This window comes from Petaurus breviceps, unplaced genomic scaffold (assembly GCF_028583685.1).
Source record: "Petaurus breviceps papuanus isolate PSGF00001 unplaced genomic scaffold, PetGlider_PUasm1.0 90977, whole genome shotgun sequence".
In the NCBI taxonomy this organism is placed as follows: Eukaryota; Metazoa; Chordata; class Mammalia; order Diprotodontia; family Petauridae; genus Petaurus; species Petaurus breviceps.
In genome coordinates, this window is record NW_027187391.1 from 56,939,373 (window position 1) to 56,953,009 (window position 13,637).

Below are 13,637 nucleotides of genomic sequence, written 5' to 3' on the forward strand. Positions count from 1 at the left end.
GCTGTGGCATTTTCAGGTCTAAAAAGGCAGGTGCCCATAAAAAAGAAAAACATCAACAACAACAAACCTTGTCCAGTTGACATGGGATATTTTCCAGTTAGCATGCCCCTCTTGTTCGGAACAAAATGATTCCTCTCAAAAGTCCACTAAAATGTCCTGCAGAGGGCAGATGTTGCTTGTTTTCTGCATAAAATTCAGTGAAATATTGACCAAGGACTCAAATCTATACTGAGCTTAAACATTTTACCCATCAGCATGTCTGCAGTCACCAAACACTTCTTCTTTCTGTCACTTCTCTGCCAGACTATTGATAAGATCATTTAGCTGTATCTGTTAGGGACCTGTGTAATATTGACTAGGAGTTAGAAAAGATGATCAGATCTAATAAGCCCAGAAACTAGCATCAAAAGAGATGTTGTACTTATTCAACCAAAAGGCAAAAGAGATTTAACAAGCAATATATCTATGAAATAACACAAAGCAGTTTGGACTTCTAACTACTCTAAAAACTGATTTCTTTAAAGAATGTTTCCCCATTCATTTGGAATCTTCATGAATTATATAATTGATGATGATAATGATGATGATGATGGTGATGATGATGATAATGTTTGTTCTGGGCATTGTGTATTCAGACCTTCCCCAAGATCCTTCTTTCCTATGTTCTTTTCTTCCTATTTTATGGCTTCTTATTGCCTGAAGAGAAATAAACACTGTCTTGTAAACCATTGCTAAATCCATCTCGTTTTGTAAAACTAACGCGAGAATACACTTGACACGACTATAAACACTAGGCGAACACAGTGATGTTGCATGGATTTCAGGAATACCCTTGCCATTAAATGTATTTGATCACTTAAAAAAAAAAAAGAAAATAAACAACCCCTTTAAATAAGTTTCACCTTCCTTAGAAAAAGCTCTTACATTTTACAAAGAGATGTGAGCAGAGTTCAACATCCACCAAGTTCCACAGATGCTTTCAAAGAAATGTGTACTCAGACTGACTGGGTAATACTAACCTAGAAAGAGGATACATATGTATCTATGTATTTATACCGCACAATTTATACCACCCATTTGTAAGACCATCAAATAGTGAGGAAATGAAAGCTCAAACTCTCTGACCATTTGGAAGGAATGTTAGTAATAAATTGATTGGCAGGTGCTGGGTTTATATTTTGGAAGGGCAATGAAACCACAACTTGTGCTCTACCAAAAGACTCTGGAAGTTATAAACATGAAATCTGACAGTATATGCATAAAATTTATTCCAAAACTTCATAAAGTTTAAAGGAAGTGAGGTGTTTTACACATAACTCAGCAAAAGGACTAGATTTTTACCCCTTTAAAATTGAAGAACTATGCAACTTGGCACTATCTTTAAAAAATAAAATAAAGATTTTTCAATAATTAGGACAAACTATGAAGGTATTGTGCATTTGTTTTATGTAGATAATAAAATATTACTTTAACATAAATATATAAGGATCTCTGCGTTTTTATTTTTCCCCACAAGCACAACCAAATGTACCAAAACAAAGTATTTTTTAAAGACTGAACCAAAAAAAATTACATCCCATATAGATTTTGTTCACCTACTCATTTAAAGCTACAGAAAAAAAAAAACCAGTTTCCAGAACCTTTTTGCTTCAAGAGAAATAAATATACATTGAGGCAGGCCACTTAAAAATGATATGAAAATATTTCCCTGGGTAGCATTAAAAAAAAGAAAAATAGACAAAGAAACATTTAAACTATTTCTGCATTTCAAAAGACAAATATTAAACATATGTACATTGTGGTAAGGTTCAGTGGTAACTTTTGTTTTAGTAAAACCTGTTAAAAGTTAGAGGATCTACAGACATGTCCTCTGAACTCCATCTTCTGACCTTACCCACGAATTAATAAGTCTCTGAAAGTTCATTTCCTCCCTTTACCATTGGATATCTGCCCTGCCCTAAATTACTTCACTAAGGGCCAGTCCCCAACAATGAAGGAACAAGCAGCTTGATGCACCCCAAAGCAGCTCTGTGCCCTATCACTGTGACCATCGTTGGGGAAATGCAATAAAGGCAAATAAACATGCCTGTTATAAATCTCTATTTATCTGGTAAAACTTTGAAACTCAAATGGTCATGGGAGTCTGAAAATACAATAAAAAAGCATATTCTATTAAAGGTAAAAACAAACAAATACCCGACCCTGGCTACTGATTGCAGTGTGAAGCTGAACCATGATTTTATGATAGTGAATTTCATTTAAAAAAAAAAGTAAAAAGGCTAACACTGGACAACAACAAAACCCTTTTTAGATTAAAGACAATAATAAAAACGTCTTTTCCGTTTAGTGACCTTTTGCCAACTATGTTTTTAAAATGTAACTTATCACAGTTTAATGGTGTTTATTTCTCAATAGTTTCAAGTTTTCTCTGAGACTTCCCTGTAGAGTCTTTGCTTTTGGGAAAGTTAACCATTTTCCACGAAGAGAAGGTCAAGAAAAAGCACTTACATCTATTAACAAAGGGGAGAAAAGGATGGATTGAAGATGGCAATTCCCCCCCCCCCCCTTAATTTGGCTCCCTTGGTGAAAGAGAAAAAGCTGCCCAAGTCAGACTGGCCTTTCGTGCCACAAATGATGGAAGGAGAAGGCGTGGGATGATACATTTTGAATTGAAAAATAAAACCTGAGCTAGTCAAGATAAAATCAGTGCACAAATCGGAGAGAACTCCTATGTATGCACAAATGTATTTTATGGTAATAAATGCATACACCATTACATTCTCGGATTGTTTTCTTTTAAGTGAAAACATTCACTCTTTCAGAGTTCCCAAGTTTAATTGCTGTCGTCAGCACAAATATTTCCTTGAGATGACGTTATGAAAACTGAAGGCAGAGAACTTTCTGTGGGGTATCTGAGGGCAAATATTTCCCTAGTTCTCTTCAAAGTGCCACTCTCTTTCTGTTGGACAACTCTGGAAATGTATTTAACCTCCACATTTCCTCGGAGCTCTTTCACAATGGACCCGCCTGCTAAAATGAAGCAATCAGTCACTCAGTATCGATTTTTCTTTTTCTTCCCTCCTCCCTATTCCCCCCACCCAACCCAAACACTGCCTGAAAATGAAGTTTACTTTGTTGGTGGCAATCTAAGGAGGACTCGACTCTCTGTCCTATGCTCGGAACTTGGCTCGGATAAATTGGGGAGACGATGCACGTTTCTTGAAATCGGAAACTGTTTATTTTGTATGAAGCCAATCATTTTGCTTTGGTAAAAGGAGAAAATAAACGTTACACCGATGTAAGGGGAGCTGAAGGTAACCAAAATTCACACACAAGCAAGGAGAACAAGGGTCAACATACTCAGAAGAGTTGCCAAAGACTGGCCAACTCTCGTTCAATAAAAAATACAAGGCAATTTCAAAGTGAACCTGTGGGATGGGGGGAATAGGGTGGGTGGGGGATATTTTCATGAATTGGTTCATGTAAACTTCAATTTTCTTGCAGTGCAAATTTCTACGGTTAAATACTGTTGACATCAAAGAATTTGTGTATTGTTTTGTCCTCTCTCCCGTTGGGAATCCACATTAAATAAACACCGGCAGCATGTGCGAGCTATGAGCTTCATTCCAGGATGGAAACTGCAATTGTGTTTATCATGGTTTGGCAGATATTTTTTGGTAATTAATTTAGTTTTGCCAGGTATTTATCTCAGTGCCTGTCATCTCTCCTCCTTCCCCCCCTCCCCCCTCTCTCTCTCCCCTCTGTGTGTGTGAGATACTCACTCCACTCCATTGCCTGGGTACTCGCCTGTAAAGGTCAAAACACATTGTTACACCTGCTACCCTTTAAAGGATAGTCCAGTGATTTCGTTGCCTTTTTTTCCCCCTTGGGGGGGGGGTTTAAAAAAAAAAAGAACAATCAGAAGTTAAAGCGGGAACAATGGGGTTGGGGAATGGGTAAGGAAGGAGGGGAAGAGGGAGCGAAGGGGGGGGAGGAATCCCTTCGTACTTCCCCCTCCCCCTCAAAAGAGTTCACTGGACTGGAGTCTGCACCCCGTGGTGTGGTGGCGTGTCCCTACTCCCCCCGTATACATCCTCGGCTCCCGGCAGAGTCCCTCCCGGAGGAGTCATCCTTTTCTCTTTCTGTCTCCTGTTACAAAACCAAACTCTCACCACCTCCTTCTCCAGTTGTAAGCTGTCCGCCAGGGAGGTGATCTCCTGGGCCGAGGGCTTGGGACATTTGAGGAAATGGCTTTCCAGAGCCCCCTTGACGCTCACCTCGATGGAGGTCCTCTTTTTCCGCTTGCGTCCCTGGGCTGCGATCTTGTCTATGCTGGTGGGACTGCCCGAGGACGAGTCCGCCTCCTCCAACCACTTGTTCAACAAAGGCTTCAGCTTGCACATGTTCTTGAAGCTCAGCTGCAGGGCCTCGAACCTACAGATGGTGGTCTGCGAAAACACGTTCCCGTACAAGGTGCCCAGGGCCAGTCCCACGTCCGCTTGGGTAAATCCTAGTTTGATCCGCCTCTGCTTGAACTGCTTGGCGAACTGCTCCAGGTCATCCGAGGTCGGTGTGTCCTCGTCCGAGTGGGGATCGTGGTGGGGGCCCGGGTGACCTGGCGGGCCCTGCGGCGGCGGCGGCGGTGGGGGGGGCTGCTGGTGCGGGTGGGAGTGCGGGTGCGGGTGGTGTTCCCCGTGGTGCTGCTCATCGTGGGCGTCCCGCAGGCCATGGTGGTGGAGACCCGTGGGCTGGCCCCCAGCGCCCAACATGCCATTCACGGTGAAGCTGGGCTGCGAGTAGAGCAAGCCCCCGTTGGACGCTCCCATGCTGGGAGGGAGGTGAGCCGCTGCAGCCGCGCTCCTCCATGCCCCGGGCCCCGGGTGGTGATTGGCGGCGTGGTGTACCAGATGCGGTGGCCGCTGCTGCTGTTGCTGCTGCTGCTGTTGCTGTTGCTGCTGTTGCTGCTGCTGCTGGTGTTGCTGCTGCTGCTGCAGAGACCCCGGCCCATGAAGCTCATCTCCACGCCCGGCTTGCTGTACCACCACTGAGGGCTTGATGTCCGGCTGGCCCAGGGGGCTAGTGGACCACGGGGAGCCGTCCCCGCCGCCCCCGCCGCCGCCCCCGCCCCCGCCGCCGCCTCCGCCGCCACCGCCCCCGCCACCACCGCCGTGGGACAGCGCGGTGATCCACTGGTGAGCGTGGCTGAGCGGGTGTCCGTTGCTCTGCAGCGCGGCGTAGTCGCCCTGCACCAGGCTCTGCGCCTCCCGGTAGCCTCCAGTGCCTTGCTGCATGCCGCCCGGCGGCTCGGCGTGCACGATGGAGGCGCTGGAGGTGAGCAGGCTGTAGTGGTTAGACGCTGCGGTCGCCATGACTCTCGGAGCCGGACTGATCGCGCCGGTTAAAGGAGCCGCGCATTTGACAGTTACTTTTTCGCCTCAGGCTCCCTCTCCCTCTCTCTTTTCTCTCCCCCCGCCTGATGCTCCAACGCCTGCTCCGACGCCTGCTCCGACGCCTGCTGGGGCTGCTACTGCTATTGCTGCTGCTGCTGCTCCAGCTTCTCTCCTTTCCTCCCTCCCTCCCTTTCTCCCTCCCTCCCTCTCTCTTTCTCCTCCTCTCCCTCCCTCCCTCTCTCTCCCTTGCTCGCTCCGCTCTCTACCCTCTCTCTCTCTAGCTTTCTCTCTCTCCCTCTCCCGCTCTCTTGGCAGCTCTGGCTCGCAGCGGCACGCGCCCTGGCCCCGCCCCCATCACCCCCTTCCATTGGCTCTGCACCTTTTGATTTACGTGGATACCGTTAGCAACCGCCCGGGACGGCGGAGCTGATTGGACAGCCTACTTTCCCCCCTCCCCCATTTCCCCTCCTCTCCTCCTCCTGTCTTCTCTCCCTCCCTCTCTCCTCCTTATTCTGATTCTCCCCCCCCCTCCGCCCCCTCTACCTCCTATTTTGTGGGCCCCGCCCCCCATCTGTTTCCAACGCGCGGAGGAGCGGGGCGGGAGGGCAGACCCAGCGCTGTAGTCAACTGCGGCCACATGGAAGAATTGGAGGATGGGGTTCACGCCTTCTTCCCAATAGAATATGTGAGGGAGGAGGGGTGGCAGGACGAAGACTGGGTTGTACTGAACCGGAGGGAGCCCAATTCTTGTTCCTGCAGGGGACACGCGCGCGCGCCCAAATACATATCCACATCTCTTTAAAACACCGTTAGACTTTCAAACCTAGAACCAAGAGGAATCTGACTTGCCTCCTGTTGCAATATTCCCGGTGCAATGTCAAGGGCCGAGAAGCATCTTCTCGTTGTATAATTTGGATGCGCAGTGAGGGTTCTAACACCAGAGCCTGTGGATTCCTTTGCTCCAGAAAAGTATCTTCCCCTTCCTCTAGTCCCCCTGGCACCCTGAACACTTCCCCTCCCGCGTGGACTGTGCCTTTTCAAGGTTAACAGTTCTAGTTTTCTTCCCGCGACTTTCACTACCTCCCACCTGCTCCTGGGAACTGCCAGTAACCGAGAGAGTGAGAGAGTCCTGGCTGGCTAAACAGAAGACTGTGGAGTAGTCCCGACCGTGTTGTTGCCTGGGCTTAGATTTTGCCATACAGTGAGGTTCTTCTGGTGTTAGTATCACTTAGAATGTCCCACGCTGTAAGATTCATATACATTCACGAAACTCAGTGGTGTGCACGCACAACCTCTGGTTTGAAAACTTAAGTTACTGGGTGGGAAAACCCCCTCCCTTAGAGGTGGTGGAACTGCAAGAATGGTCGGCAAAGGCAGAGTGTACCATTCTTCGTCCTCTTCTAAAGGTAATGTGTATCGCTCGGAGGAAACCTCTTGTTCTGGACATCTCCGCATATTCTTAACATTAACCAATCATTTCCGTCTCCGGAGCTTTTCTTTGTAACTTCGTTGAATATTTTAAAAACATAACTGGAGAGGAAGATATGTATGTGTGGGGAAAGGAGTAGATAGGAAGCAATCTGTCTTAAAAACTTTAACACCCGGGTCAATATCTGGCCAAGCCCCGCTCGGTCTCCAGCCAATTCAAAGAGCAAACAGCAAGGCATTGTACTGCCCTAACCACTGTTGCCACTGCTGTGCGGGGGAAACGAGAACATCTTATAGTTTATTTCCAGACTAACTCAGTAGCAGGTGCCAGCCTAGTCCAGAAATGTACAGTGGGCAGGGATTTTGGCGATGTTGAAAGTTATCTAGTCCCATAGATTTAGTGCTGCTACAATCTCCCATCCTGGAGAGACTCAGGAGTATCCGTTATACATCAGGATGGCTGGAGATTTAAGAGCCAGGAGGACCTAGTTCTCGGGACAACTGGTGTGTGTGTGTGTGGGGGGGGGGGGGAAGGAATGGAGAAAGAGGGAGGGAAGGAGGAAAAAGGCAGATGTGTATAAAAATTGCAGACCAAAGGGAGAGAGAAAGACCTAGAGGGAAAATGATCTTATTTCCCTACGCACAAGTAGTGAAGGCGCCGGAAGTGGCTCTTGTCCCTGAGTTAGGAGCCCAATAAACTGCTCCAGGGGAGTGGTTCTCTGACTCGAAGCATCTTACTGGAAGTAGCCCAGTGGAGTGGACTGGAGAATTTATCATTACTAACGAGAGGCAGTGTTCTTCTGGGAATGGTTGAGTTTATAAATTACTACGTTTAACCACTCCGGCAAAGCGATCTGGCTGAAAATTTTCCACGTGTTCTATGTTTTTGAGTGTGTGTACGTGTGTTTGTGTATGAAATGGGTTGGGGGAGGGGCCAGCTCCCAGGCACACCATATACAACGCGAGCGGGCAAACATACTCGCACAACGGACAGTGCAGGGGAAACTCTTCCCTGGGCTTTGAATTGGGGGAGCAAAGCTAGGACTCTCTAAGGAAATAGATCAGACACTGGTTAGCTATACTTTCTTTAGCACAAACGGTAATAATTTTTAACTGCGAAACTCTAGCCAGCACTTGTGCCCTCTTCTGATCCTAGGCGGAAGAAATAGGCTGAAAGAGAGGAGGCCAACTCCTATCGAGTTAGTGACTTCCCCACCTTCTTCCGTCTTCTGCTTTGATTATCCCCCTCCCCCTCCAAAAAAAAAAAAAAAACAACCCACATACATACAGTACACATAACCCTCTTCTCTTTTGCCTATCCTCTTGGAAGCAGAGCAGGGAGACTCAACTCAGTTTACGCTCTGAACCCACTTATCCCTTCAGGATGCCAGCTGCCGCCACTGCTGCAGCTACAGTTCAGCTGCATCCTCTAGCACCAGCAGCCGGGAGAAAAGAATTCGAGACTGCTGAACCCAGAGTCCAGTGGCGCCAAAGGGCACAGCTGTAAGAAAGAGCCAGGTCCTAGGTTTCCTCTCACTCCCCTTCAACCCTAACCTAGGCCAAGCCAACACCCCTCCTCTGCCTTGGCGCTGGATTAAATTTCTCATTTCTTTACATATTTTAAAAGAAGACGAAAGAGAAAGACTCCCCCCCCCCCCTTTTAGTATGCAGGGTGATGTTTGGGAAGGAAGAGCTTTTTAAAGGCAGCACAGGGCATCCCTCGAGAGAAAGGACTAAGTAGTCTCAGCCTCCAGGGTGCGGAGTAAGAGCGAAAGTTGGCTCTTCTAAGAAAGCAACGTGGCTCCTTGTCCTCTAGGCGTCCGTCCCTCCCACCCCCTCTTCCCCGCCCTCCGTCCTCTGTTCGCCCGCTTTTCCTAACCAAGCGCCTGAACCCTTGCGGGTGATGCTCGGTTCTCTTCCAGTTCGCAGTGGGCTGGGGGCGGGAGAGGGAAGGGGGGGGGGGGCTCCTCTTAGGGCGTGGGCGGGGACTGAATATCAACAATTAGATCTGCCTATGAAGAAACCTCACTTGCGATTATTGATCAGAGAGCCGCCGCAAAGGGAACTTCACAAGCTTCTCCTTCGCTCTCCTCTCTCTCCTTCTTTCGTGTTCCTCGCTCCCTCCGCATATTTTGCAAGCGGGCGGGGAAAAAAAAAAAGAATAGTTAAAAATTGGGCAATACCATAGTCATCCTACCAGTTTTAATACACGTAACAAATCACCAGGATATTGGGCCGCAGTTATTAATCGTGCAATCATCAAACTAAGGACCGATGCAAACCCTACAGCCTCCCAAATTAAATTAACGATGTCTACGTCCCCATGTACGGCTGAGAGTACCGAGGGCGGCGTGCGAACTGTGGATTCCGAAGAGATGCAGGCTCCGCCTTCTCGGCCCCATCATCATCATCCTGGTTAGCCTTGTCATTAATACTGTTTCTTAAGCATCCTTCATTCTGCTCGCTCTCTCCCTCCCCGGCGGAGGGAACCCCTGGCAGCCAAGCTCTTGATGTTGCTACCCTCTGGGGTTCTCCTAACCTGTACTTATTTCAGTTTTAGCCCCCAAATGGGGGGTGATCTAATAGAGCCACGGAACCCGGGATGTGAAAGAGACAGTCATGTGTCCCCTTTCTTTGGTGACTGACCCTGCTGGATTAGAGGTTTCACTCGCCTTTCTTTCCTTTCTCTGCCCATATAAAAGCAGGTTGAAGGTGATGCGGTGTCTCGGGCAGACACTGCAGTGTTTTGATTCAACTCAGCCCTTTTCTCTGTTCAAAGCAGCTGTTCAAATACTAGGGCTGCTTATTTTGACGTGGAGAGGATTTTCAAACAACCCTAAAATGCTTTGAACTGACAAGGCTCCTTGATATCTCCTTCATTCCAGTACAGCTATCCAAGAACATTTTTTTTTAAATATAAAAATACATCCAAGCGGGTCTTAAACGCAGCTTTCTCTCCCAGGTGGGAGGTTGGGTTGACAGCACATCCTCGAGCAGACTTGCCTTCGAGGGTGGCGAGGTCAAGAGACTGAGCCCACGGAAAATGGCATGGAAGAGACTCCGGCAATGCTTGCTCTCGGCCGACTGCAGTTCTCTTTCTTTGGTTCTGCTTAGTGGATTCAACTCTGTTGATTTTCTGAACTGAAAGGAGGGTGGGCTGAACTTAAGCCTACAATTCTGGACTGTATTGACGTGAAAATAATCGGGCAAACTACACTTGCGCCAAGGAGACATCCACATTCAACACACACACACACACACACACACACACACACACAGATTTCTAATGTGAACAGCGCCCACAATTCATTCTCTTGCAGTTTTTCTCAGTCTTTGCTGATTAATGTTTTAAAAGTCAGTCCACACTCAATCCCCACATATATACGTGATGTAATATATTATAAATTAGCTACAAACCCCTAGCACAAAACGCTCGATGTGCCTAAAAAAATAATTACTTTGGGGGTATATGTGTGTGTGTGTACATATACGTACACACATATACACAACAACGGCAATGGGGTTAGCAAAAGGAACCAAGGTCAATGATTTGCACTTATTGAGCTAGGTAAGTAGACAACTGCTAACTGAGGTGAAAACTCTGACTCCAGCGCCTAAACTTCTTTCACATTTACTTGCTCTTAGGATAAAAGAAACAGGAACCTGAACATTTTCCTGGAAGGCAAAGGGAGAAATCTTTTTCTACAAGGAGTTTGGCCCTAGGGGACAGAGCCCTGCTACTGTTTTCTAGATGAAATGGAAAGATTTCGGCTAGCACACGTTTAATGTAACCATTGTGGAATGGGGTTGTTTTGATCTCAGTTCCCTTTTTAACCTTTTCTGTGTGAGCCATTCAATCCTGCCCTTTCTATCCATCTCTCCTGCTCTCACTCACAGACGCTGGATTTGAAGGAGAGCTCCATTGCATGAATGGAACTTAAATGCTAAGGGCCTACAGAGGGACAAAACTGAGGCCCAGGCTTCACAAGTGATTGCTTTAAACACCCAGTCAACACAAAGAGGCAGCTGGCTGCTTTAATGAAAACTGCCTTCAAGCTCCAAGAGCTGCAGCCTCAGGGATGCATTTATAAGATGACTGGGAAACAATACTTGCAAGTTGCCTCTGCTACTCATTGATATAATACAACATTTAACTGAGAAATATAAACAAAATGAGTGGAAATTAATAAGCATGATAGTACAGTAGCTTATTAGTTCCTGAGATAAGACCAATATTTTATAAGGATTTTCTATATCTACATCACACTGTACAGTATAGTGCCCCGTGTATCCATATTGTGTACCCTCACTCTCTAGTTAAGAGAAAGTTGCCTAAAAGTTATTAGTAATTTTCCCATTTTCCACATTTCTTGTAATTCCATTCTTCTGTCCACTTTTCATAGGATGACTATTCTATTTTATCTTCACCACTGTTTAAACTAGTGAGATATAATGCTCAAAGTTCCATATTTGAAATGAAATTATTTGAATTCACGGATATTAATCTTTTCCCTTCATCCCCCTAGTTCTGAATCTTGTCATTAAAACTGATCCACCCTTTGTAGTCCACAAGTGAATATTTTATAGACAGACACCGCTCTGAAGACTTCTAACACAACGTCAGCCAGTCAGACTTAGCTGTTTCAGGGATTACTTTGAGTAATTTATCAAAGGAATACTGCTAAATTTTGAGTGGTGAATATGAGGCCTGGGGTGGGTAGGTGGGGGGAGCATAAAGGACAAATTCCATCAGTCTGTGAGATAAATTCTACTTGGAGTTAATACAGCCTGTTTATATTGAAGTTTCAGAGAACAAAATGCAATTGGTGGTACAGAGTTAGCCTTTATGCAATTTCGTTTTCAAAGGACTTGCTGTTAAATGACCTCCTAACAATGGTGCTTAAAGGGAGTTTCTTCTCGACTTAAAGCAGGTGAATTGCTGGCAGACAGGAGGGGATGACAACTCTTTGATAAATTAAAGTGATTTCAACTGAAACCTTTCTTAGAACTAAAGTGTTTGGAGATGTACTGAGTTAAGTTCCATCCCTCCACAGAACCCCCTCCCCCCATCCTCAACCTTCTGCTACTATTCACTAGTATTCCATGAGAAAAAAAATTAGTATCAGTTTTACATAATGTATCTTTATACTCACATTTATGTGCCTCTACATACATCTAATCCACTGAGTTCTCCCTTGTCGACACCATTCACAAAATCCAAAGGTTTTATATCTGATTGTGCTTCCCTGGCAGGAGAGGAGAATTCTTCTTCCCTGATCAGATTAGAATTTTGATGTCTTTCTATTCTCTTAGGAAAATGCTAGACACCTTAATCCGAATCCCTCCTCTCCCTTCTAAAAGCAAATGATTGTACTTAATGTTTCTGTGGAGAATGTTCCAGGAACACCTGAAGAGTGGCCAGGAGAAAAGAGTTTGGAGCAACACTGTGTCTTCTGAGGACTCTCAGAAGAATGATGGACACTATATTAGTCATAGACCTGGAGCATCTTGGGTGCCTTCTTAGCCCTCATAGCCTCTGGACACCTCCAGATGTTTTGAGATGATAAAAGGTTATTAGAAAGGGTTGAATATTAATAATGACAAATGTGTAAAATAGCACACATACATATAGGTATTATCAGTGTATATGTATAGTATCCCATTAAAAATGGACTTAACTAAGGAATGGACAACTGAAGGAGGGAAGGAAAGGAGAGATTTCTGAAGGTTGAAACAGAGCATTCTTTCTCATCACTTCCCAGGGAGTTTTAGATGATAATCTTGGGCAGGCAGAGGGAGCATTAAATGCAAAATATGAAAACATGACACGGCCAAGTCACAGGCCTGATCGTATTAATGCCCTAGGTCAGAGTGAGAGAATAATGAATAGCCGCTGTGCTCAGTTCCTGAAGGGAACTTAATTAACGTTGTGAGGATGAAAAAAGAAAATAAAATAAGAGATCACGCAACCACGGTTTAGGGGCTCATTATTATTTCAGGGGAGGAAAACAGACTCTGCCTCTTGCTTAACGTTTTTGTTTTTGTTTTTGTTTTTTTTTTTTGCCCTCCAAGGATGATAGTGGAGAGTGCAGAAGGACTTTTTGCTATACACACAAGTATGCCGACATCCATACAATCACAGGACTTAACTAGAGTGTTGGCTTAAGGAGCTCAGTCAGGAAGCTTCTATTGCTTTGCCTTCCATTGTGTGTGTGTGTGTGTGTGTGTGTGTGTGTGTGTGTGTGTGTGTGTGTGTATTTCTCCCTCCTGGTCTGGCCTGATCTCCACAGCGGTACCCAGAGAAGGACCGCTGTAGTGTAAAATTATTTTCAGAGAGTAGAATGGGCTCCTTGGGGTTCCCCTTTGGGAAAGGGGAGAAGGTGGAGATGGTTAAACGTTTTCAAAGCACCAATGGTCCATCTTGGCTGGGATTTGGAGGAGGAAGAAGAGTGCAGCAAACAAGGAGGCCGGGCCATTGTCCAGGGAGGGTGCATTTTTGTCAAGATGCCTTTGGTTGCTATAGTGAGGAGGAAAAACCAAACAGAAGGGCTCAGTTCGCCTCCCTCAGCTTTCTCTCAGCTCCTGGGAGCAGCGTTCACTACTCCCAACCAAAATAAAAGTGCAACCCAGGGCCTGCCAGCAGCCTCCCTGAGAGCTGGCCAGAGGCTCAAGGAAAGAGGGAAAAGGGAAAGGAGGAAAATGCCCAGCAAGTTCAGGACCAAAGTCATACAGTTTTACTGTATAGCATCTACAAAATTAGCTAGAAGATTCTCTCTCTCTCTCTCTCTCTCTCTCTCTCTCTCTCTCTCTCTCTCTCAG

At 45.9% G+C, this 13,637-nt stretch overlaps 1 protein-coding gene across 1 annotated transcript; it reads right to left on the reverse strand.

Moving 5' to 3' along the window:
• Window positions 1-2,172: 2,172 nt before the first annotated feature.
• POU3F2 (POU class 3 homeobox 2) lies at window positions 2,173-5,512 on the reverse strand. The gene has a single exon (XM_069077458.1). The coding sequence runs from the start codon at window positions 5,367-5,369 to the stop codon at window positions 4,032-4,034; it is 1,338 nt and encodes a 445-aa protein (XP_068933559.1). The 5' UTR covers window positions 5,370-5,512; the 3' UTR covers window positions 2,173-4,031.
• Between the last annotated feature and the right edge of the window lie 8,125 nt (window positions 5,513-13,637).

What these genes read in the sequence shown, in the direction of transcription:
- POU3F2 (XM_069077458.1), bottom strand. Translation starts at nt 5,369, where the DNA reads ATGGCGACCGCAGCGTCTAACCACTACAGCCTGCTCACCTCCAGCGCC.